Source organism: Pseudochaenichthys georgianus, chromosome 19, assembly GCF_902827115.2.
Source record: "Pseudochaenichthys georgianus chromosome 19, fPseGeo1.2, whole genome shotgun sequence".
Classification (NCBI taxonomy): domain Eukaryota; kingdom Metazoa; phylum Chordata; class Actinopteri; order Perciformes; family Channichthyidae; genus Pseudochaenichthys; species Pseudochaenichthys georgianus.
Window position 1 is genome coordinate 14,569,600 of NC_047521.1, and position 22,552 is coordinate 14,592,151.

General features: G+C 41.3%; 1 protein-coding gene across 1 annotated transcript; it reads right to left on the reverse strand.

The window, feature by feature from the left end:
* Window positions 1–19,037: 19,037 nt before the first annotated feature.
* Window positions 19,038–20,397, reverse strand: six3b (SIX homeobox 3b). The gene is made up of 2 exons (XM_034106911.1): window positions 19,703–20,397; window positions 19,038–19,170 (listed from the first exon to the last, which is right to left on the reverse strand). Exons 1-2 carry the CDS (start codon window positions 20,395–20,397, stop codon window positions 19,038–19,040), a joined length of 828 nt encoding a protein of 275 aa, XP_033962802.1.
* Between the last annotated feature and the right edge of the window lie 2,155 nt (window positions 20,398–22,552).

The window sequence follows — 22,552 nt, forward strand, 5'->3', positions numbered from 1 at the left end:
CTCTTGCGCCGGATAAGAGGAAAAGAAGAGAGAGAGAGAGAGAGAGAGAGAGAGAGAGAGAGAGAGAGAGAGAGAGAGAGAGAGAGAGAGAGAGATAGAGAGAGAGAGAGAGAGGAGAGAGAGAGAGAAGAGAGAGAGAGAGAGAGCGCGTGCGTGCGTGCGTGCGTGTGTGGAAAGAAGAGGTGTTTTCTAAACGAAACAGACGACAAAGGGGGTGGAATTCACCCACATGCATGGAGAGTGTGTGCCATGTCCAGACAGCCAATAGAGCCACACACACACACACACACGGTTAGGCAAAACATTTAAGTTGTTGTGAGCAATAAAAAAACCTGAAGTATGAGCGGAAAGCTGCTGAAAACACTTCATAGAGCTTTCAGTGAAAATGATCTGGGTTCGTCACTAAAAGGAACTTCTTTGCCATTACACAAAGTCATTTGGCCCATTGTTGATGGAAAGAGTGTTGCTTTACAGATGACATTTTGGTGAGGATGAAAAAAACGAGCTTAAATATGACACCCACTTTTGTTTGCCTATCAGGTGCAAGCAGGTGGTAAGGTAGAATAAAAGAATATATGTATATTTTATATTATTAAATAACGTCATGCCTTGTATTACTCTGTACTTCCATAATATCCCCAAGGACTTATCAGATTGGGTCTTGTTAAATTACCATGAACTTAAAGCAGCTTTAATTTATATTTTTATAATAACAACACATCAAATGACAAAGTAAGAACACTTTATAACAGTGACTCATAGTATGATCCTACAGAGAAATATCTGAAGCTCCCGTCTGTTTTAACAGAGCTCTATTGTGAGTTTTAGCTAATTGTTTAGTGGTTAGGCCATCACCAGTCTCATAGTGTCATTCTTTGGCTATAGCAGGCTACTGTGTTTATATAAAGAGCTGTAAACATTTTCTTTATACTACCTGCTCAGCACCAAACTGCAGAAAGGAGCTCCAACAAGGCGTGTACAGAGAGTGAATACATGCTGTATGAGAAACCAATGTGATTTTGGAACATTGAACAATGTAAATCTATTCTAGTATACCCCAACAATGGAATTATTACCAGTAGAGATGGCCATCTCATGGGACCTTTAAATAACAATTATGGTCAATTTCCCCTCATGCGAAGTGCTTAATATTATGATGCTTGAAGCATGCATTACAAATGATTATCTTTTTTTGCTATTGTTATTATAAAAACTATATTCTGTATTTAGACTTAGAGTAAGGTCATGGTTTAAGTTCAGTATCACATGGTTCTTGCAAACATAAACATCACATCCATGCCACTAATCACCCTAATGTTGTCTTGTTGCTTCAGTTGATTGGTCACATTGAGTGATTAATGAGCTGCCATGGCAACTGTCACTCTATTACGTAACCATTGACTGTTAGCAGGCTCAATGTCGAGTCAAGGCAACATAATAAAGGAGACGGTAGCCGAAGTAGTCAAAAGAAGAATTTAATTAATAATTACCACCATGGTTGGACAAAGGAAATATAAAGTAATGACAGACAAGAACACATACTGCACAGACAGGATCAGCCACAGACAAAGGGGAAAGCAGAATCCTTATACATGAGGTAATGACGAGACAAGACACACCTGGGTTAATTACAAATGGGTACACCTGGAGGAGAAACGATAAGGACTACAAAACCATAACAGGAAACTACAGCTAGACATGACACATCACACTAGGAGCGCCTGATCAGGGCACAAACACATAACACCCCCACACCCAACTTTATGTCCATAACCCCAAGGCGAAATGGGGGAATGAACATAAACAGCGGCCATAACCCCCACACCACCTCAAGGATAAATAGCACCCCCTCACCCTGTCTACAGCCGTGATAGCGCGTCAGCCAACACATTGTCCTTGCCCTTGACGTGAACCACGTCAACATCAAAGGCCTGCAGGAAAAGGCTCCAGCGCATTAGCCGCTGGTTCGAATTCCGCATCCTGCCTATAAAGACCAACGGGTTGTGGTCGGTGTATATTTTAATCGGTACCTGGGATGAACCGACATACACCTCGAAATGGGAGAGAGCCAAAATCAAGGCCAAAGCCTCCTTTTCAATTGTGGAATAGCGCCGCTGGTGTATATTAAACTTTTTAGAAAAATACGACACCGGATGTTCTATACCCCCGTCATCGTCCTGCAGAAGTACCGCGCCTGCGACCAGCTCACTAGCATCCACAGCCAACTTGAAAGGCTTTGTGAACACAGGCGCTGCGAGGACAGGAGCACTGACCAGGATGGACTTTAATTGCTGAAACGCAAAAGTGCACCTAGGCGTCCACTGAAATGGGATCTTCGGGCTCAAGAGATCTGTGAGGGGAGAAGCTACCGCTGAGAAGTTCCTGCAAAAACCCCTATAATACCCCGTCATCCCCAGAAAACACCGGAGGTCCCGACGTGTAGCAGGCTCTGGAAAGCCAAGTATCGCCTCCACCTTGGAGTGGACAGGGCGGACCTCCCCCCGCCCCACTACCTTGCCAAGATAGGTGACGGTCGCCCTGCCAAACTCGCACTTGGCCAGGTTCAGGGTCAAGTTTGCCTGACCAAGCCGGTCAAAAACTTCCCGCAAACTAACCATGTGCCCCTCCCAATCGTCAGAATAGATGACGAGGTCATCGAGATAGGCCTCACAATTAGCTACGCCTGACAGAACACGATTCACCAGCCTCTGGAAAGTCGCAGGCGCGTTGCGCATACCAAACGGCATTACCGTATATTGCAGGAAACTGTCAGGTGTCACAAACGCAGAAATTAGTTTAGCGCGATCCGTAAGTGGCACCTGCCAGTATCCTTTCAGCAAATCCAGCTTGGTTACATAAGACGCACTCCCCACCCTGTCGACACAGTCCTCCATTCTGGGCAATGGAAAACTATCAGGCCTAGTCACGTCATTTACTCGGCGAAAATCCGTACAAAACCTATCTGTCTTGTCTGACTTATCAACCAACAAGCATGGCGAGCTCCATGGGCTGAAACTGGGCTCAGCGATATTGTTAGTGAGCATGTATTCCACCTCTTTCTGTAACCGTGCCCGCTTATATGGATTCACGCGATACGCGTGCTGTTTAATGGGTAATGCCTCCGCCACATCGATATCATGTTGTAATACGTTAGTGCGCGAAGGAATATCGGAGAACAGCTCACAATGAGACCCAACCAAACCCCTGATATCATCTCGCTGCGTTGTTGATAAATGGCCAAGATGACAGTCAAGAGTGATCAATGACTCAGTGTTTGTCAACCGTCCCTCCACGACCGCCTTGGACGGAATAATGACGTCATCTTCCAGTTCTCCAACCCCCTCTGAAAAACAAAGACTGTCATTACTCTCATCAACGCTAGATGGCGCCAACATACAAACTGACACCGGCACAGTGGACACACTCGCAGAGGGCACAACAATATTGTCAATAGGATTCACCAGAGGCTCCCTCACATAATATGGCTTAATCATATTAACATGACACAAGCGAGTCTTCCGCCCACGATCCGGTGTCTCGATCAGGTAGTCCAAATCCCCTACTTTCTCTCTAACCAGGTACGGCCCACTAAACCGTGCTTGTAAGCTGGAGCCTGGGACAGGCAACAACACTAAAACCCTCTCCCCTGGCACAAACGTTCTATCCCGAGCCTTCCTGTCATACCAGCCCTTCATCCTCCCCTGTGTGTCACTCAGATGTGTCCTCGCTAGTTCACATGCCCTCTTCAGCTTCTCCCTAAAGCCACAGACATAGTCTAACAGGTTCTTCGGCTCGCTCTCCCCCAACCACTTCTCCCTCAGCAGCTTAAGCGGCCCCCTAACCGAATGCGCAAATACCAGCTCTGCAGGACTGAATCCCAAAGATTCCTGCACCACCTCCCTTGCGGCAAACAACATTAAATGAACCCCTTCATCCCAGTCGTCCTTCGTGTCACGACAGAACGCCCGAAGCATTGTTTTTAGCGTGGAGTGGAACCTTTCCAAAGCCCCCTGGGATTGTGGGTGATATGGGCTAGAGAAACTATGCGATATATCCAGCTGCTTTAAAACCTGCGAGAAGATGCGGGATAAAAAATTCGTACCTTGGTCGGACTGTACCACGCGAGGCAAACCAAAAACGGAGAAAAACCTCACCAAGGCCTGTGACACTGTTTTGGCCGTTATCCGTTTCAGCGGAATTGCTTCCGGAAACCGTGTGTTGGCACACATAATGGTCAAAAGAAAGCTATTACCTGCCTTGGTTCTAGGGAGTGGACCTACACAATCAATGATAACCCTCTCAAAAGGTTCCCCCACTGCCGGGATAGGGTAGAGTGGCGCCGGTGGAATGACCCCGTTAGGTTTACCCACCACCTGACACGTTGAACACCCCCTGCAGTGCTGCACCACATCCCGTTTCAACCCTGGCCAAAAAAATTGACGCAGCACTCTATAATACGTCTTATTGACCCCCAGATGTCCTGCGAGCCTGTGATCGTGAGCCAAACACAGAATATCGTGACGGTATTTAAACGGAACCACAACCTGCGTCACCACATTCCAATCATTCTCCGCTGACGCGTCGAGGCTAGGAGACCATTTACGCAGCAATACCCCATCCCTCAGGATATAGCAACTTTTAGAAATCTCACTCTCTCCCACTCCTGCTGTGTTCGCAAAAAGGCCTGACAGGCTTGGATCTCTACCCTGTTCCGCGATAAGCTCCTCACGAGCAAACGAAAACCCAGCCGCGCTACTGGCAGACTCACACGAGGAAGTAGAGGGCAGTAAAGGGCTGAGACCGGCTGGAATAGATGGAAGAACAGCATCACCTTCAAGAGGGGCAATTTCAGGAACAAACTGAGATGATGACCACAAGTCGGGTTGCCCCGGGAGCGCCCCCTCCACCTCAGGCCCCCGTGGTACTGCACCCTGGGGATTATCCATAAGTGGGTCACGACACTCAGGCACCCCGTTAACAGTCGCTATGATGGTATCAAACAAGTCCACGTCGTCCTTTTCCTCGGCCAGAGCCTTAATACCCATGGCCCGCGTGACTGCACATGAGGAGAACACTCTCGGATACGCATCCGCCAGGACGTCCACCGCCCCAGACTCTGCTGGCACACAAGTCACATCTGCCTTCACGAGGACCCTACCCCCTGCCAGATCATTCCCGAGAATTAATGATACGCCCTCGACAGGAAAACAATTTTCCACCCCAATTACCACTGGCCCCGACACCAACTCAGATGTAAGATGGATAGTGTGAAGCGGAACTTCCATGACATGCATCCCAAAAGACCTGACAGTCATCCCAGCATCCACCTCTGAACCACTGTCAAAAGGCAGCACATCTCTCCGAATAAATGACTGGGACGCAGCCGTATCCCTTAATATGGTCACAGGAACCTTCACCCCTTCGCCGGACAAGGATACAAACCCCTCACTGATGAACGGTAAGTACGCTTTCATATCCTCACCCCTTTGGGCATCCCTACTCAGAGATGTGTGTGTGGGTGTGGGTGTCATTATCAACGATATTTGTTTACTGGGACGGGTAAGGGCAAAACAGTTCTCCTTTATGTGGCCTTTTTTACCACAGTGGTAACACTCACGCATTTCTCCCCTCATTCCCCGCTCAGCAACCTGGCCCACACTGCCACCGCCAGAGGCCACAGGCCTGTCACCCAAGTCCCACCTCGGTCTACTCTCCACCCTGCGCACGGGATAATTAGGTCTGTCAAAGAGCACTTTGTGCGTCAACACGAACTCATCCGCCAGGCTCGCAGCCACCGAGCACTCAGTCACCTTATGTTCATTAATGTACATCGCCACATTATCGGGCAAACAATATGACTTAAACTCCTCAAGAAGCACGAGTTCCCGCATCTTAACCAAAGTGTCCACCTTCTCCGACGCGCACCAACGATCAAACAACAGCTCCTTCTCGTAAGCAAACTCCACGTAGGTTTGCACATTGTTCTTTCTAAGAGCGCGAAACCTCTGCCTATACGCCTCCGGCACAAGCTCGTAAGCCCTAAGGATAGCAGCCTTCACCACGGCGTAATCCTGGGTGTTTGGGCAAAGTGACGCGTAAACGTGTTGTGCTTTCCCGGTGAGTGCGCTCTGGAGAAGTAATGTCCACTGGTCATTAGGCCATTTCAGAGTTGTGGCTATATTTTCGAACATAGAAAAATATTTGTCAACATCCTTCTCGGAAAATTGCGGGACCAGACGTAGGTGCCTAGTAGCATCGAACCCAGTTTCATGATGCACTGCCCGCGCCTCTACCCCAAGCCTTGCACACGCCCACGTTCTGCCTCCTCCGCTTCCCGAGCGCATAACCGCTCTGCATGTCTCAGCTGCTCGAATTTAAACTCTAGTTCCATCTTCCTCAGCAAAACCTGGTTCTCCGAAACCGGGTCACATGTGACTACCTCCTGCTCCTCAGGTTTGCCCACAGATTCCATAACCTCCATGGCGGTCAAAGCCTCCACCAGCGCTAACCGCTGCTGCTGCTTTTTCATGCTCGGGGCAAGCCTGACACCGTAATGCTCTGCTATCCCCGATAATTCCTCCTTAGTGCACAAGCTCAACATGTTGACCGTTGGCCTAGCCACAAAATCACATACCTTCACAGGCATACCTGCCCTAGTACCGTCACACCGGGGGAGGAAGAAACTAAAGAACCAATCCCGCTTCCACCAGCATATACGACCAACCAATTAACATATACACAAAAAACAAACAAAACCGGCTTCACCCTACACGTCTGTACAGTCTGTTCTTAATAACTCTGGCCACCGCTCCCCTACCGCTATCCACTAAATAGAGAAGAGCACCGGTATGACCTTCTGAAGCATCCACACTCAAAATTATTCGCAAGAGATTAACAACTGTCGTGTGTTCAAAACAGGAAAAAAAAACTAAGGCCCATCCCTTAAACGTTTCCATCCCTCACTATCAGACCCCCTATATAACTAACTAGCTGACATACGCCGGCCTAGGAGGAGCCTGACAGGGTCTTCCTACTACCCCGACCAGCATAGACGGTATGTCTTCCAGGCGAAGGAAGGAACCATAGAAAATGGTCCAGCTGCCCTAGCTGGATGAAAACGCTCCTTATTGGAGAATTATTTACCAAGAGGGTATAAAACATGGGCCACACACACGACACTGTCAACCATAATTCAAAGTGTGGACTAAGCTCAGCGGCCACCACCAAATTCCTGCTCAAATCAGTTTGGCACGAGCCCCCATATTACGTAACCATTGACTGTTAGCAGGCTCAATGTCGAGTCAAGGCAACATAATAAAGGAGACGGTAGCCGAAGTAGTCAAAAGAAGAATTTAATTAATAATTACCACCATGGTTGGACAAAGGAAATATAAAGTAATGACAGACAAGAACACGTACTGCACAGACAGGATCAGCCACAGACAAAGGGGAAAGCAGAATCCTTATACATGAGGTAATGACGAGACAAGACACACCTGGGTTAATTACAAATGGGTACACCTGGAGGAGAAACGATAAGGACTACAAAACCATAACAGGAAACTACAGCTAGACATGACACATCACACTAGGAGCGCCTGATCAGGGCACAAACACATAACACATGGACTGCCCTCAGATGTTTCACTCACACACCAATCACAGAACAGAACATCTTCCTGCTCACTCACAGTAAATGTCGCGATTAAAAGAAACCTTAATGCAGGAGTAAAACATTTGTTTCTTTAAAACGTATACTGTACTTGCATATGTCTGTGTTAGAAAAGATAAGATAAAATAATAGGATTAAATAACAATGTTAGGGGCTGTCTGTTTAAGCAAAGTAGAAATATAACATAGAAATATAATAAAATGATGTGGCAAGATCGCATAGCATATTAACATTGTACATGATATTATGAGGTAAGATAAAGTATTAGGAGTGTAATGTTATAGTAGTAATAGTAATGTTAATATTAGAAATAATAGTCATTATTAGTAAAATGGGTATTTTATTACAACTAGTAATAAGTAAAATAACAATAAGTAAATAATAATCTTATAATAAAATGAAATATAACATATATTTCTTTGTGCTCACTTAATAAAACCGTTTTTGTTGGGGACATCCTACAAAGACTTGGATTGAACATCCTACCTGCACATCAGGCCTGTCCAGCTGCGCCCTCTGCTGGCTCGTGCGTGGTATCGCCGAGATGATGATGCGTGACGTCACGGTACGCCGTATTCAAGTGCTACTCGTAGCTCCATGTCTCGACTGTGATAAATTCTGTGACACAACAATCCTTTAATTAGAGTTGGTAAAAGTACCAATAAACCTTTGCAAAAAAAGTTAATATTTTGCATTAAAATCCTACACAAGTGTTATAAGCCAAATGCAATTAGAGTATCAAAACCAAAAGCAATTACTTAAATAAAAATGTCTGAGAAGTTTTCTGGGGAAATGTTTTTTTGGTGGAACTACAGTGAAAACGTTGTTAAAGTTCCACTAGACACTTGAGTATATATATATATATATATATATGTAAAAGCAGATAGAATAAATAGAGACATAGGGTAACATAACATGTACAATTTTACAGATGTTGTGCAATACATTTTTCTCTAAAATGCATAATATTTTGTAATTAAAATCGTTATCTGTCATATAAAATTTGAGCAGTAGAAAGACATTTGAATATTCATACCTGTAACATGCATGGTGGAGTTTAAGTTTTCAGAAGTATACAAATTTAAAAAATATTTAAACAAAATTATGAAACCTCAGTTGGTCATTGTCGCTGTATGGTGCCTTTGAGACTTCATTATTTGTGAAGATGTTCCCTTTAACTTCATAATCATTGTATTATGTAGATATCAGGCTGTTAGAAATGCATGTTTCCCAAGCTCCTGCGCTTTTCATTAATGAACTGTAAGCAGACAATATAGGAGCACTTCCAAAATATGTCCAACCTGTCATGGACAGATTATACATTTTCATTAAACAGTGAGACATTTTCAGAAAGATATGTTATCCCTTTCTTAACAATTGATGTTAAATAATAGGAAAAGTGTTTTGGTAATAATGAATTTAGTGCAAAACATTTCCTTTCCTTTAAAATATGCAAAAGTTTAACTTTTCTAAATAAAATCCAGCAATCTGGTCAAAATGTCGACAATACTATAAAGTCCTCATTTATTTATATAGAAATCCAACAAAAACTTTTTTTTATAACTTGTGAAAATAGATTATTTATTTTCATAAAACTTGAAAAACACAACGACGGGCTGGACATTTTCACGACAGGTTGATTTAAGAAACATAATGGTTTTCATTTGGGGGGCTAGCTTAAATTCTGAACATTACTGTAAGAACTCTTGGACATCCTTTCAAACAGACCATGAAACCTGTTGACCACTCAGAGTTGAAAGGTTGGACATTTTGGTACAACGACAGGGTGGACATTTTGACCTTCAGTTAGCATGTTGGTTCCAACAAATTGTGACTAGCTGACTCTGGTTTTTATAGACAATTTAGTGTTACATTTACATGTCTTACAGCATATTCTATGCCGACAGGGTGGACATCTTCAGCTTAGGAAAAGCATGTTATCTAATTTATCCAAAGAAAATCCGGTACTCACTTACTTTAGACTTTGAGTTTCCTACTAATGAAGAGAGAAGAAACTTTTGATAAACAAAATATGATTGTTATCACCAAATGATCAATGCACTCAAGTTGAGTAATATGAAGACATTCTTTTTCTTAAAGATTTGAATAATTTTACTGATTTAATGGGTGGTGCTTGGGACATAGCAAAATAGCATACAAATGATACAAACATGAAAAAAATCTAGAAAATGTGTCTAAAGAGCCTAGTAAGGCATTTTAGTATAGAAATGTAAGACTAATATGAAAAACAACTTTTATATTTCATTTTTGAGCAACTTGACGATGTACAGGACACCAAAAGGCACCCTGCAGCGAGAAAGACCCAAGTATATTATTTGGCTACATTCTGTAAAAAATGAAGGACATTGTCAATCAATCAATGTTTATTTATATAGCCCAATATCACAAATGTTACATTTGTCTCAGTGGTCTTCACAGTGTGTACAGAATATCAGTATGACAATACGACACCCTCTGTCCTTAGACCCTCACATCGTACAAGGAAAAACTTCCAAAGAAAACCCAGTTTAAAGGGAAAAATGGGAGAAACCTCAGGGAGAGCAACAGAGGAGGGATCCCTCTCCCAGGACGGACAGACGTGCAATAGATGCCGTGTGTAAATTGAAAAGATAATACATTTGCAACATAGGTAGTCCAAATGTTTGGAAATGCATGTGTGTATAATAGGAAGATGAATCCACGAGGATATCCATCCAGGACCTATGATCCAGGACCACAGCCACGACTCAAGATCCAGCGCTCGCGATCCAGGACACAGGACCGCAGGATCATCCATGACTCCGGATCCCAGCGTATATAGACACCAAAAAGAAAGACATTTGGGGAAGCTGGGTTAATCGGAACATGAGTGTACACGGGTATAGACAGAGAGAAGGAAGAAGTAAGATGTCCCCCGACAAACTAAGCCTATATCAGCAAAACTAGGGGCTGAATCTAATCAGCCCTAACTATAAGCTTTATCAAAAAGGAAGGTCTTAAGCGCACTCTTAAAAACGGATAGGGTGTCTGCCGCCCGAACACAAACTGGAAGCTGATTCCACAAATGTGGAGCTTGATAAGAAAAGGCTCTGGCTCCCATTGTACTTTTAAAGATTCTAGGAACAACCAACAACCCTGCATTCTTGGAACGCAATGCCCTAGTAGGACAGTAGGGTATAATGAGTTCTTTAAGGTAAGATGGCGCCTGCCCATTAAGGGCTTTGTAGGCGAGAAGAAGAATTTTAAATTCTATCCTGTGTTCTATAGGGAGCCAGTGTAAGGCAGCCAGAACAGGAGTAATGTGGTCCCTTTTCCTAACTCTGGTTAGTACACGAGCCGCAGCATTTTGAATCAGCTGAAGCGACTTGATTGACTTCTTGGTACTCCCTGATAATAAAGAGTTACAATAATCCAGCCTAGAAGTAACAAATGCATGGACTAGTTTCTCTGCATCGTTTTGAGGCAAGATATGCCTGATTTTTGCAATGTTACGTAGATGGAAGTAGGCGGTCCTTGAAATTGATTTTATGTGGGCGTTAAAGGATAAATCCTGATCAAATATAACACCAAGATTCCTTACAGTCTCACTGGAGGCCAAATTAATGCCATCCATAGTTAGTATGTCTTTAGATAATTTGTTTCGTAGATTCTTCGGGCCAAGTACAATAACTTCAGTTTTGGTCGTGTTTAACATCAAAAAGTTTAAGGTCATCCACGTTTTTAAGTCCTTAAGGCAGTCTTGAATTTTATTTAGATGATTAATTTCATCAGGCTTGATTGATAAATATAGTTGAGTATCATCCGCATAACAATGAAAGTTTACAGAATGATTCCTTATAATATTGCCTAACGGAAGCATATATAATGTGAACAAAATAGGTCCGAGCACTGAGCCCTGTGGCACTCCATGGCTAACTTTGGTTTGCGTGGAAGATTCATCGTTAACACGTACAAACTGAGAGCGTTCAGATAGATAGGACCTAAACCAGCCTAAAGCAGTTCCCTGTATGCCAACTAAGTGCTCTAGTCTTTGCAATAGGATATCATGGTCGATAGTATCAAATGCAGCACTAAGATCGAGCAAAACAAGAATAGAGACAAGTCCCTTGTCTGAGGCTATTCGAATATCATTTGTGACTTTAACCAGAGCTGTCTCTGTGCTATGATGTGTTCTAAAGCCAGACTGAAAATCTTCAAATAAATCATTGTTTTTTAAGTAATCACACAACTGTTTTGCGACCGCTTTCTCAAGAATTTTTGAGAGGAACGGAAGATTAGAAATAGGTCTATAGTTGGCTAAAACCTCTGGATCGAGGTTGTGCTTTTTAAGAAGCGGTTTTATCACTGCTACTTTGAATGATTGTGGAACATAGCCTGATAATAAAGACATATTCATAATATTTAATAAAGAAGTGCTAATTAATGGAAAAACTTCCTTCAACAGCTTAGTTGGAATTGGGTCTAACATACACGTTGATGGTTTAGAAGAGAGAATCATTGAATGTAATTGTTCAAGGTTAATGGCTATTGTGTAACAATACAAGTCAGTGGCAAAAAGGTAAACATTTTAGAATATCAGCCTTGTGTAAGTTTTCCTGCCATAAAGTAGCACAACAAGTGATACATCTCAGTAGTGCTGTGTACCTGGACTCACATTCAGGTTCAGGTCCGGACTCAAGTCCAGAGGTTCAGGTTCAGGTCCGGACTTATAAGTCCGGACCTGAACCCATGGCTTGTGTCAAGTTGTGTGAGTAACTAAAGTGAACTTATTGTGAGCTAATTATCAATTGAAAATTAACTCATAATCAACTCAAATTCAAACTCGTCAGGTTTATTGTGCTCCCTTCCAACTTGTGTCTACATTTCTCTACAAAGTACAAATGTGCCACTTAGTCTACAAATGACTTATGACAGCAACTACAGTGAACTACTACAAAGTTCAAACATTTATTTCATTTACCAAACTAAAGTAACCAAACAGTCCCTGAGCTGACTGAGCCTAAATCCCTAAAACGTTGCTGAAAGGTAGAGTGTAGAGTAGACTATACGCATCACACTGTTACACACCTAATATACATTATAGGCTACACTCTAGTGACTGTACAGTCAGTGTACTGTACTGTCTGTGCACCATGTATTTTCTACAACTCTACAATACATACTGTTAGAAATTAAAATCAATGTTGATATGGCGTAATTTTGAATTAAAAACACTAATTTAAATCACTTTTATTCTGAAAAAACCGAAAGTTCACACTATTAACTTAAAACTTTTATTCTGAAAATTCTTCACTTCCGGTTAGCATTAGCATGTGGCGAAATTCTACGTTTTCAAACCGTAAATCGAAGGTGAAATGACATGTGATGTTGTACACTGAGCACACTGGGATTAGCACTCATTTATTGACGCTGAATAACGTTTATCAGGGAATGTTTAAATAACCACAGACACCAGAATATACGTAAGTGCTAGTTTTTTTGCGAGTCCAAGTACCGGTTCCTGACGTTCCGGTTTTAACCGGACTTGAACCGAAACTTTTTACAAGTCCAGTACCGGTTCGGCGTACCGGTACGCAGCACTACATCTCAGTAATACTGAAGATGTATGCTTTTCATTAAAGTAAAAGAAGAGTAGGCCTATATCATATATATACCAGGGAGGCGTGGCACAGACTGTTGAGTAAACTGCCCTAAATCATTTGTTGTAACATTTAGGTGATTGGGACCAAACATGTTATCATTGGTTTGAGTTAGTGTAGGTATAATTCCCGCATTTCATTTGGCGCGTATACAGGCCCTGACCAAGTAACCTTGACTTGGGTATTTGTTATTTGTAGGCTAGTACTCTGCTATAGAGTAATCAGGCATGGGAAGGGTTAGGAGGTTAATGCACCATTAGTGTTGGTTTGTGAACATTTTTGCGGTTGATTAGGGGTCTGCAAAGAGGGAGAAATTAAAAGTAGTGTATCATATACTCAACTGTTCTCTATTGCAAGGTCAACATCTTCATTAGCAAAGCCTTTGAAAAACATTCCCAAAGTAAGAAAATCGTTACTTTTTTTGTTTTTTCTGGTTTGGTTTCAGTAGTACATGACTGTTTTGCTTCCATTACAGGTTTGTGCAGTATAATAATTGTACGACCTTGTGACGAAAACTAGCAAAAACCCATAAATGTTACTGTCCTCACCTCCATCTGACCTCCATGCGATGTTGCTCAACTTCCTGTTTGAAGCTGGCCCCGCCCACAAGCTTGAGTTATTTGAAAGATTTGGAGCTCAGCAAAAAAAGTTTTAACTCACAAGAAAATAAACCCTGTCAAGCTTTTCTGTCCTATTTAACTATATGCCCTGAAGGCCCTTAAATCACCTTATGGTAGGCTGCTAAGGACTAAGTAATATGTTATTCTGTAAAATGCTAAGGACAGTGTTAAATAAAGAATCTGAAGGGAATGTAACGCTGTTTAATATCATCGTTTTAAGTTTAAAAAATCTATCTGACCTGTTGAGTGCACTATTAAAATTCAGTTCGTGTAATTTAGAACTGTTTATTTCATGAATAAAAGCCAACATCTTTATTTGACTGTGTTTACTTTAACCACGGGGGGGCGCCACTGTGTTGGTCAGCCGCTGAGCAGATGAATGAAAGCAGGGCTTTCAGCAGATTTGTTTTTTAAATATTGAAGTTAAATGCATTGACCATGCATTTTGAGAGGAACATTAATTGATGGATACATCTCTCAACACCCATATGAAACAGAACTGTAAACAGATTTTCTTTTTCTTTATGGATATTTTACAAATCACTCACCTTTTAAACTGTATTCTTGTTTTACTGTCATATAGTATTTCATAACTGTTTTTCATTTATTCTCATAAATGGTGACCAAAACGTTTGAGACCCACTGAGATAACTAGACTAAAGTTAACTATCTAAACACTCAGAGAGTCCCTGGCCTTACCTCACTGAGCCTCTCAGTCTGACAGGAGAGAGCTCTCCCTCTCCTTGTTTTAGAAACAGCTTCTAATATCCGTTAGCGCAGCTAGCTAACCGGATGCTAACAACAATAATGCAAATTTAGTGAGTTTGGTAGAAATATACCGTATAATAGTAGGCTAAAGTTATTTAAGATGATGCCATATGTATTGAAGATTTTACATTATAAATATTCCCCAATATTATTCAAAAGCATATTCTTCCAAACTCCTTGCTATAGTATGACAGGATACTATTGATGTGTGTAGTGAGTTTGGTAGTAATAAGCTGTATAATGATTGAATATTATTCTATTATCTTTTTTCGGAGTTGCACTTTGCAGACGGTCCCCGAGCACTCGTTTCTTCTCCGGCTGCAGATAGAGATGTGTCCAGCTCGGAGGACGGCGCGTACTGGCTTTATCTTTTATCAAAATGTGATTGTAGTTCGTTGTCAACCTTACCACGGTACTTAGGAGATGTCATTTGTGTCTGAATAACGTTTTGTTCACAAGTTATTGATCCGTGAAATCCGAATATCCCAATATCGTTCCAACTTTACTGAACTAAGCCAGTTGACCGTCTCATTTCGTAGACAGTGGCGCCTCCAGAAATGTATCATTGGGGTGGCCAAATGGGGCCACTGAAAATCTTGGGGTGGAATACCAAAACCAGGAATTTAATTGCTGTAAAAGTATAGACTAGATGAAAACAATGGCAAAGAGAATCACCTACTGATATACTTTGGTTTCTTATTTTACATTTTCTGATACTATTCATCTGAAGTGAATATAATACGGATAGTTAACATTTTACTTCAAACAACATTTAAAAGAACCTTGTTTTGTGTTATGTGTACATGTGCTGGTCATTTATTGTTTTGGTTTTTATATATGCTAGTTGTTCTTTCTTTTAAAAAAAGACAAATACAGCTTAATTTAAATAAGTTCCTTTATTGTAAGGCACACAATGTTCAGCATTCTCAACACATACAATACACAACAGCAACACAACATGTTCTTCAGTTATATTATGTCTCTAGGTTATAAATAGTTTTAGACACAACAAAGCTGTTTGTGTCACACTGGGATCAAAGATGATTGACATGACTTTATTAAATCAAGTTTTAAAACATGACTATTTTATTTCAACAGGACCCAAAAACAGGGGTATAAAATGGTAAATACATACTGTGATTGAACACAAAAACACCATATATTATTGACCTTTATAGCAAATTCAAAACATTATAAATGATACAAAACACCACCTTTTAGTATTAGACAGAAAATAGGTGACGAGACATATTTCTATTTTTTTAGATTAGGCCACTGTGGTGAGAGTAATCCATATAGCTTGTATTCCATTTGTTTTGAAATTAATTAGCATACAGAACATTATGAAAACAAACTTGACTAATGGTCGGCTCATAACCTCAGAACACAGAAGAGGAAAAACTGCATAGATTCTCGTTTCATTTTGAAGGAGCTGCAGACCTAAAGTGTGTAGAAGACTTAAATGATTAAAAAGGTCACAATCACATTAATTCAACTGTATTTAGGTTTTAGTTTCACTTTTACAAAACAGAGTTCCACATGTACTTTCTAGCATGTAAGGCCATCTCATCACTAGCCCTATGCTGCTGCTCCCCAGCCAGCTCTGTCTCTCCTTTACTCATCTTCCTCTTAAAATAAGAAGAGATGTCTGTTGACTTTCTCTTCATTTTCTGCAAATTGACATTACACACAGCAGTGATTAATAGTAGCCTACGCATTACATCAGCCCAGTATACCGACATCAGCTAACGTTAGCTTAGCAAGTTAAACTAACGCTAACTAGGATAGCCGCCAAAGTGTGTTTACAGACTAATTATACCTGAAGTCAAGCCAGCCTTTACTGAGCCCCGAGCCTGTTTTCCAGGTCTTCCAGCGTTTTTCTCGTTTTAATGCCATTGAACACACATTTTGATCAGAATAACAGCTAAAGGTAAGCATATCTCCGTTTTTTGCTACCTAAAGCTAACACACTAAAGCCTAAAGGGTTGTGGGGCTTAACAGGCAACTAATGTATATGACTTACCTTAGAAGTCTGGTGTATTTATGTCAAGTCAGTAGAAAAGTCAGTAGAAAGAAACGTTTTGCTGAAACCTGCTGCTGTCTGTGCGAATCTCAGAGTGATGCGCATGAGTATCAGCCTGGTGCGCCCGAGTATCAGAGTGGTGCGCCGAGTATCAGAGTGTTACCATGGTAGAAGAGGGAGAGGGAGGGCCTGCAGTGTGAGCGTTGGAAGCTCAAATCAAGCGACTCACTGGCTGTGTATTTATTGTTAAATATCAGATAAACTACTACGCATACGTGACTGGCGAGGCGGTGTGTGTGGTGGGGGGGCCAGTGGGGGGGCCAACAAATATATCAGGGTAGCCATGGCCCCCCCTGGCCCCCCCTGCTGGTGCCACTGTTCGTAGACCGCTCCGTTTGCTGTTCCTTCACTTTATTTTTATATACATTTATTTTGGACGCAAACTTAGCGTGAGGAAAGGCATGTGTGGCGTGAGTGCGTGAGATATGGGTTGATTGCATGACTCTCACGCTCAATGCGTGAGGGTTGGCAGCCCTGATGAAAGTGACTGACTGTGTTTCCACTCATACGGTTTCTTTTATCTGTATTTCTTTTTTCCAACAACGGAGGGTAGACTTGTGCATATTTACTTGACAATCAAAATATGGCAAGAAAAAAATGTGGGATATATTAATATGGGAGCCTTCTGAGTGCAGACATATTAGAAACTATTGCAACGTTTTAACAATTTAACAGAGAAAGCTTGAAAGTAACAGAACCCATCAGACAGCAGTGGAGAAAGTATTATTATAAAAGTAGCAATAGTTTAGCAATACAACCACAGTAAAGGCCCTGCATTCAAAGTGTTCCTTATGTAAAAACATTCAAGTGTTAGCATCAATAAAGTACATTATGCAGAATGGCCCATTTTATAATAATTGATATGATATAACTGGATTATTAATAGTGATAAGGATGTGACGGTGGTTTTAACTAGTTTAAATTCCACTGGCTTGTAAAATCATCCCAAGGAAACAACAATGTCTTATGTTAGGAAAACATATAATAATACATTAATTTATAACACATATGTTTGATGTATTCTACATTATTAATCTGCATCTTAAAGGTTACTTAAGGTATATAATACTACATGTATTATATACCTTAAGTAACCTTTAAGATTTTTTTAACCTTTAAAATAGCTTTTTACTGCACATGCAGTAAAAAGCTATCCATAAATTGTAGGTATCTGTAAAAAAATATACAAATTTGGTAATAGAAAAAAAAGCTTGCTTCATACTGAGATGTTTTAAAAATATTTGTTACATTTTTTATGTATGATTACCATATGCTTCTATTCAGTTTTTTATTTAACAAATTTAGATATGACAGATTAACAAACATAATTTACCAAAACTATTATTAACCTTTATTAACAAATAGATGTATAGACCATTGTTTTAGGCAATTATTATTATTAATTCCATTTTGCATTATATTCATATATTTGTACTTATTATGTATTGACTTTGATTGTCTATACATGAATGTAACTTAAAAAACATTTACAATTGTTGACAGTGATGGTGTTATCAAAGAAGAGTGTTGGGCACAATAACAGTGATATATTAAATACTTTTATTTATATAAAATACCAAAAACATTTATTCAGCATAAAATGTAACATTAGGTTTGACATAGTATCACACACAGACTGCACAGTGAACTCTGTGAACTTTAAATAAAGTAGAAGTGAAGGTAAAGGAAGAAATAAAAGTTCATTAACATAGAAACAGCCAGACAGGAAGGTAAGGCTTTAGTGCGTATTGATTGTCTACAGCATGACATCCTGGGGTCTTTTAGAGAAACAACTCGTTTCATTAAAAAAAACAAAAAAAAACATAATGACACATAATTAGAGAAAATAAGAGTGATTATCCCCCTGGCAGTCTGTAAAGGTCCTCCCAAGTGGGGGGTCCATGGGTTAAAGTCCAACGGGGGTCCATGGCTTGATGTCTGTTTAATCAGGGTGACGGTAAGCTGGGTCAACAGATGCACCATCCATGCATGGATGAAGTTAAAAAATCTAAAATGTGGGTCTGGTGATCATATAAACTTAAACCCAGCAGCATAGAGAAACATTTTTCACATTGTCAGGAAACAAAAGAAACTTCATGCAACTTGTTACATCACCTGTTTGATGGGCTGGGGATAAGCCCTGAACATTTATTGCAACCCAAACCGTGAAGAGCCTTTTGTCCACATCCTCCGCTCTCTGGTAATCCACAACTGACCATCACAGGCCCCTCGAAGGTCCATTGTACATTCAAGTCTTAAACATCCAAGTCAGAGTCACTGTCTGTTACTGAGAGAAGAGTTTCTCCATCTGCTCGCTCTTCATCTGGACTGCACTCTCCTCCGCTGAGCGACCGAACACCATCTGGACACATCCGGTGATGCTGCAACCTAAAAACATGTGATAAAGATGTGTCAAAAGTGGGAAAATCTGCTTGTGATGACATTGTTAAAATTGATAGAAATGTTAGAAATGAAGCCATTGTCCAACTAAAGTAGTGCATGCAGGCAATCTGCACCCATTAGTGAACATTTTGTCTTCATCAACAGGATGACCCACACACTGATCCTGAAGCCAATTATAGTGAGAGACAGAAAGAGGAAAGATCGTCCAGGTCAGACTGACAGAAGGAACACAAAAACCTACAAGCTGAATGGCTGTGCGTTTTTACGCATGAATGGCCCTCTTTTACGCACAACATTGGCTGCATGTGGAGACGAAATTGCCTCAAAGAGAGAATGAGTAAGAATAATCAATAAAGAGGTTGCTTTTGGCGAAATTAAAGTTGCTTTGACTTTAATAGTATTTCAATCCTATACCAACACAATCATTAGTAACACTTTATTCTGGCTGCTATCGCGTGGATTTTCAGCCCAATATGTTTTCTCTAACTGTTACTTATTAGAAGTCAAAGTCACTGACCTGTTTTTGGCGGCTGCCGCCCGGTCCCTCTGTCTCCGGTTCTTGAACCAGTTTCCAACCTGAGTCGGTGTGAGTCCGGTCGCATGGGCCAGCTCCCGCTTCTTCCCCGGGTTTGGGTAGGGGTCCTGCAGGTACCACTCTCTTAGCAGCCCCCGTGTGCGCTCTTTGAAACAGTGCGTCTTTTGCTCACCATCCCAGATTGTCCTCGGTAACGGAAACTTCTTTCTCACGCGGTACTTGTCAACAGGTCCAAGCGGTCTCCCCCGGAGCTTCTCTGCCTCCCGGTAGTGAGCCTCAAGCCACATCGCCTGAAGTTTTCCGTGCGATGCGCGCGTAAAGCGGTGCGTCTCCAGGATGTGATAAAGCTCGACGAAACTCCCCGTGTGGTAGGCCACCACGGCGCGAGCCCGCTGCACGGACTCGTGCTCAGAGATGGAGTCGCGCCCGTCTGCGGTCACCGGGAGGGACCAGAGGAAGCGGGCCAGCCGCTCGATGTCTCCAGTCTCCTCCAGAGTCTCGCAGACGCTGGCGATCTGCGCCGCGGAGAAACACATTCCCGGGAGAGCCAGGGGAGGACAGGCACAGGGAGGGTCCTTCGGGGACCGGGAGCGGGCCTGGGTAGGTGGCCCATCTGCAAAGTGTGGCAGGAGGATCCGGGAGGCTGAGAAAAAGTCGAGTGGCGACCTGAACACCATCTGGATGACAGAGTGACACCAGAGAGCAGTGCGTCTCGGAAAGAGTCTGACAGAAATCTGCTGAAGTCTGACTCTTTAGCTCACCTGGGAGTCAGGGAGGGACCCTGGATCTGACTCCTGATTGGACACCCTAGAGCTGATGCGGGGTTGTCATGGCAGCCCTGTCAATCAAACACAGAGGATTTATCTCCCTCTTGTTAAGCACAAGCTGGACATAGAGTCTCTTCTGAATTGACTCTCATTGTGACCTATTTCAACAGGAAACCGAACACTTATTAGCTTTTTCCAGAACTCTAAAGGAGATTAAAACGAGTCATGTCAGTCAGTAAATTAAAATCAGTGCCATTGGACCTAAAACGGCATCATAAAAACATTTAAAAAATATATGAAATTCCGTCGCAGTGATATATTTGAGATAAGATATCCACATGCCTTCATATCATCTTGAATAGTACTTTAAAAACAAGGTCTGTTCAACAAATGTGTTTGTTAAATATTAAAACTTTCTTTGTTATATTATCTCAAAAATATAAATGTATGTTAGCACACTATCTTATTTCAATCATATATTTTATTATTATTATTATAATTATTATTATTAGTATTAGTATTGTATATCTCACATTATTGATTTTATTATAGCCTTTTTTCCGTCCTGAATTATTTTTAATCCATGTAAAGAATTTGGAAACTCGTTTTGAAAAGTGCAAAGAATTATGAAAAGCTTTTTTTTTAAATGTATTTTTGTACTGTCGTTTTTTTTCTTCTTCAATTTAAATACATTTTATATTTCATCTGTTTTGCAGTGCAATGACTAACATAACAAGACAACCACAAGACGAATTGACTTGACTTAGCTTTTAGAGAATATTTAATAATAATAATTATAATAATAATAATAATAATAATAATAATAATAATAATAATAATAAATGAATAAATAAACAAGAAGGCCCTTTAAACATAGACAAATATATTGTGTACATGTTAAAAAAAAGAAGACAGGCTGACATCTCTGTCTGCTATCGTCTAAATCTCATAACCTCTATGGTTTTGGCGGTAAACCTCTCTCACCATTAATAGCAATAATGTGGACAGTGTGATTGAAATTCTCACCCTGAGCTGAAAGCATACGTTTCTCTAAGTGGTCTCCGTCCACTCTAATTACTTTCTAATCACTTTTCTATTCTCTAATATCCATAAGTTCAGAGATAAACCACAGCTCCATTCTCTTACCTTGGATTAGCATGGGGCCTGCTAACATTAGTCTAATAGAGCCGCATATTCAATCAGCATTAACACATATCGGGTTGGCCTGCTCCATATGCTTTGGAGCGTGGCACCCTTAGTGCAGATTTACTGCGTCTATGAGTGCGTATATGAATAAAAAGGTGATTCTTTTTAGTAAACCAAAACACACACTTTTATACGTTGTGCACCATCTCATTAAATGTTGTTGTCACAAACATGAAAACTCCAATGGGAGGTCCAGTGGAGATGTGTTGGGCGTGAAAAAGGGGGTCGCCCAGCTTTAAAGGGTTAATGCCAATTACCCCAACAGACAGATGTCCCTGCATGGCGGTGTGAGGAGACGTGTGCCAGTTTTTACCCCATGATGCATGGTAATCTCTCTCCTTCATTAAATATAATCAAATAGGCTTTACATTAATTAAAAATAATAACAGCCCAACGCAAACAGTTTAAGTATCTGAAAATGGAACAAATCCGGGGTTAAAAAGATCGCTCCTCATTTTTACTTGTGGCTAGCATCTCGAAGCTACATTAGCCGCATCACACATCGGAATAGCCAACCAAACTTTTGATGGTTGAGTTGCATTGTGGGTTACATAGTGCAAGGTTTTGACAACGAATGTGTGAAATAAAAAATATGTTATCTCCAGATCTGCGGCATGAATGTTGATCCTTTCTTTAAACTAAAGGTCATGCTTGGTTACAGGAGCACATGTTAACATCGTTTTAGCACCTTAGACTGACAGTAAACCCGATAGAGGAGATTTTTTGGGGATCGCCAAGGAAAAATGTTGCAGCCAAGAAGACGTTTCAATGTCAGTTAAGTTCCTTCTTGTTACCACATTCACATGGAGTGGTTCATTCGGCTCTACTTGAGATGCTTGAGTCTCCAGAGGATTGCAGC

Coding starts and splice junctions, on each gene's coding strand:
- six3b (XM_034106911.1), bottom strand. CDS start 20,397: ATGGTGTTCAGGTCGCCACTCGACTTTTTCTCAGCCTCCCGGATCCTC. Junction 19,171..19,702: donor GCGGCAGCCGCCAAAAACAG/GTCAGTGACTTT, acceptor ACATGTTTTTAG/GTTGCAGCATCACCGGATGT.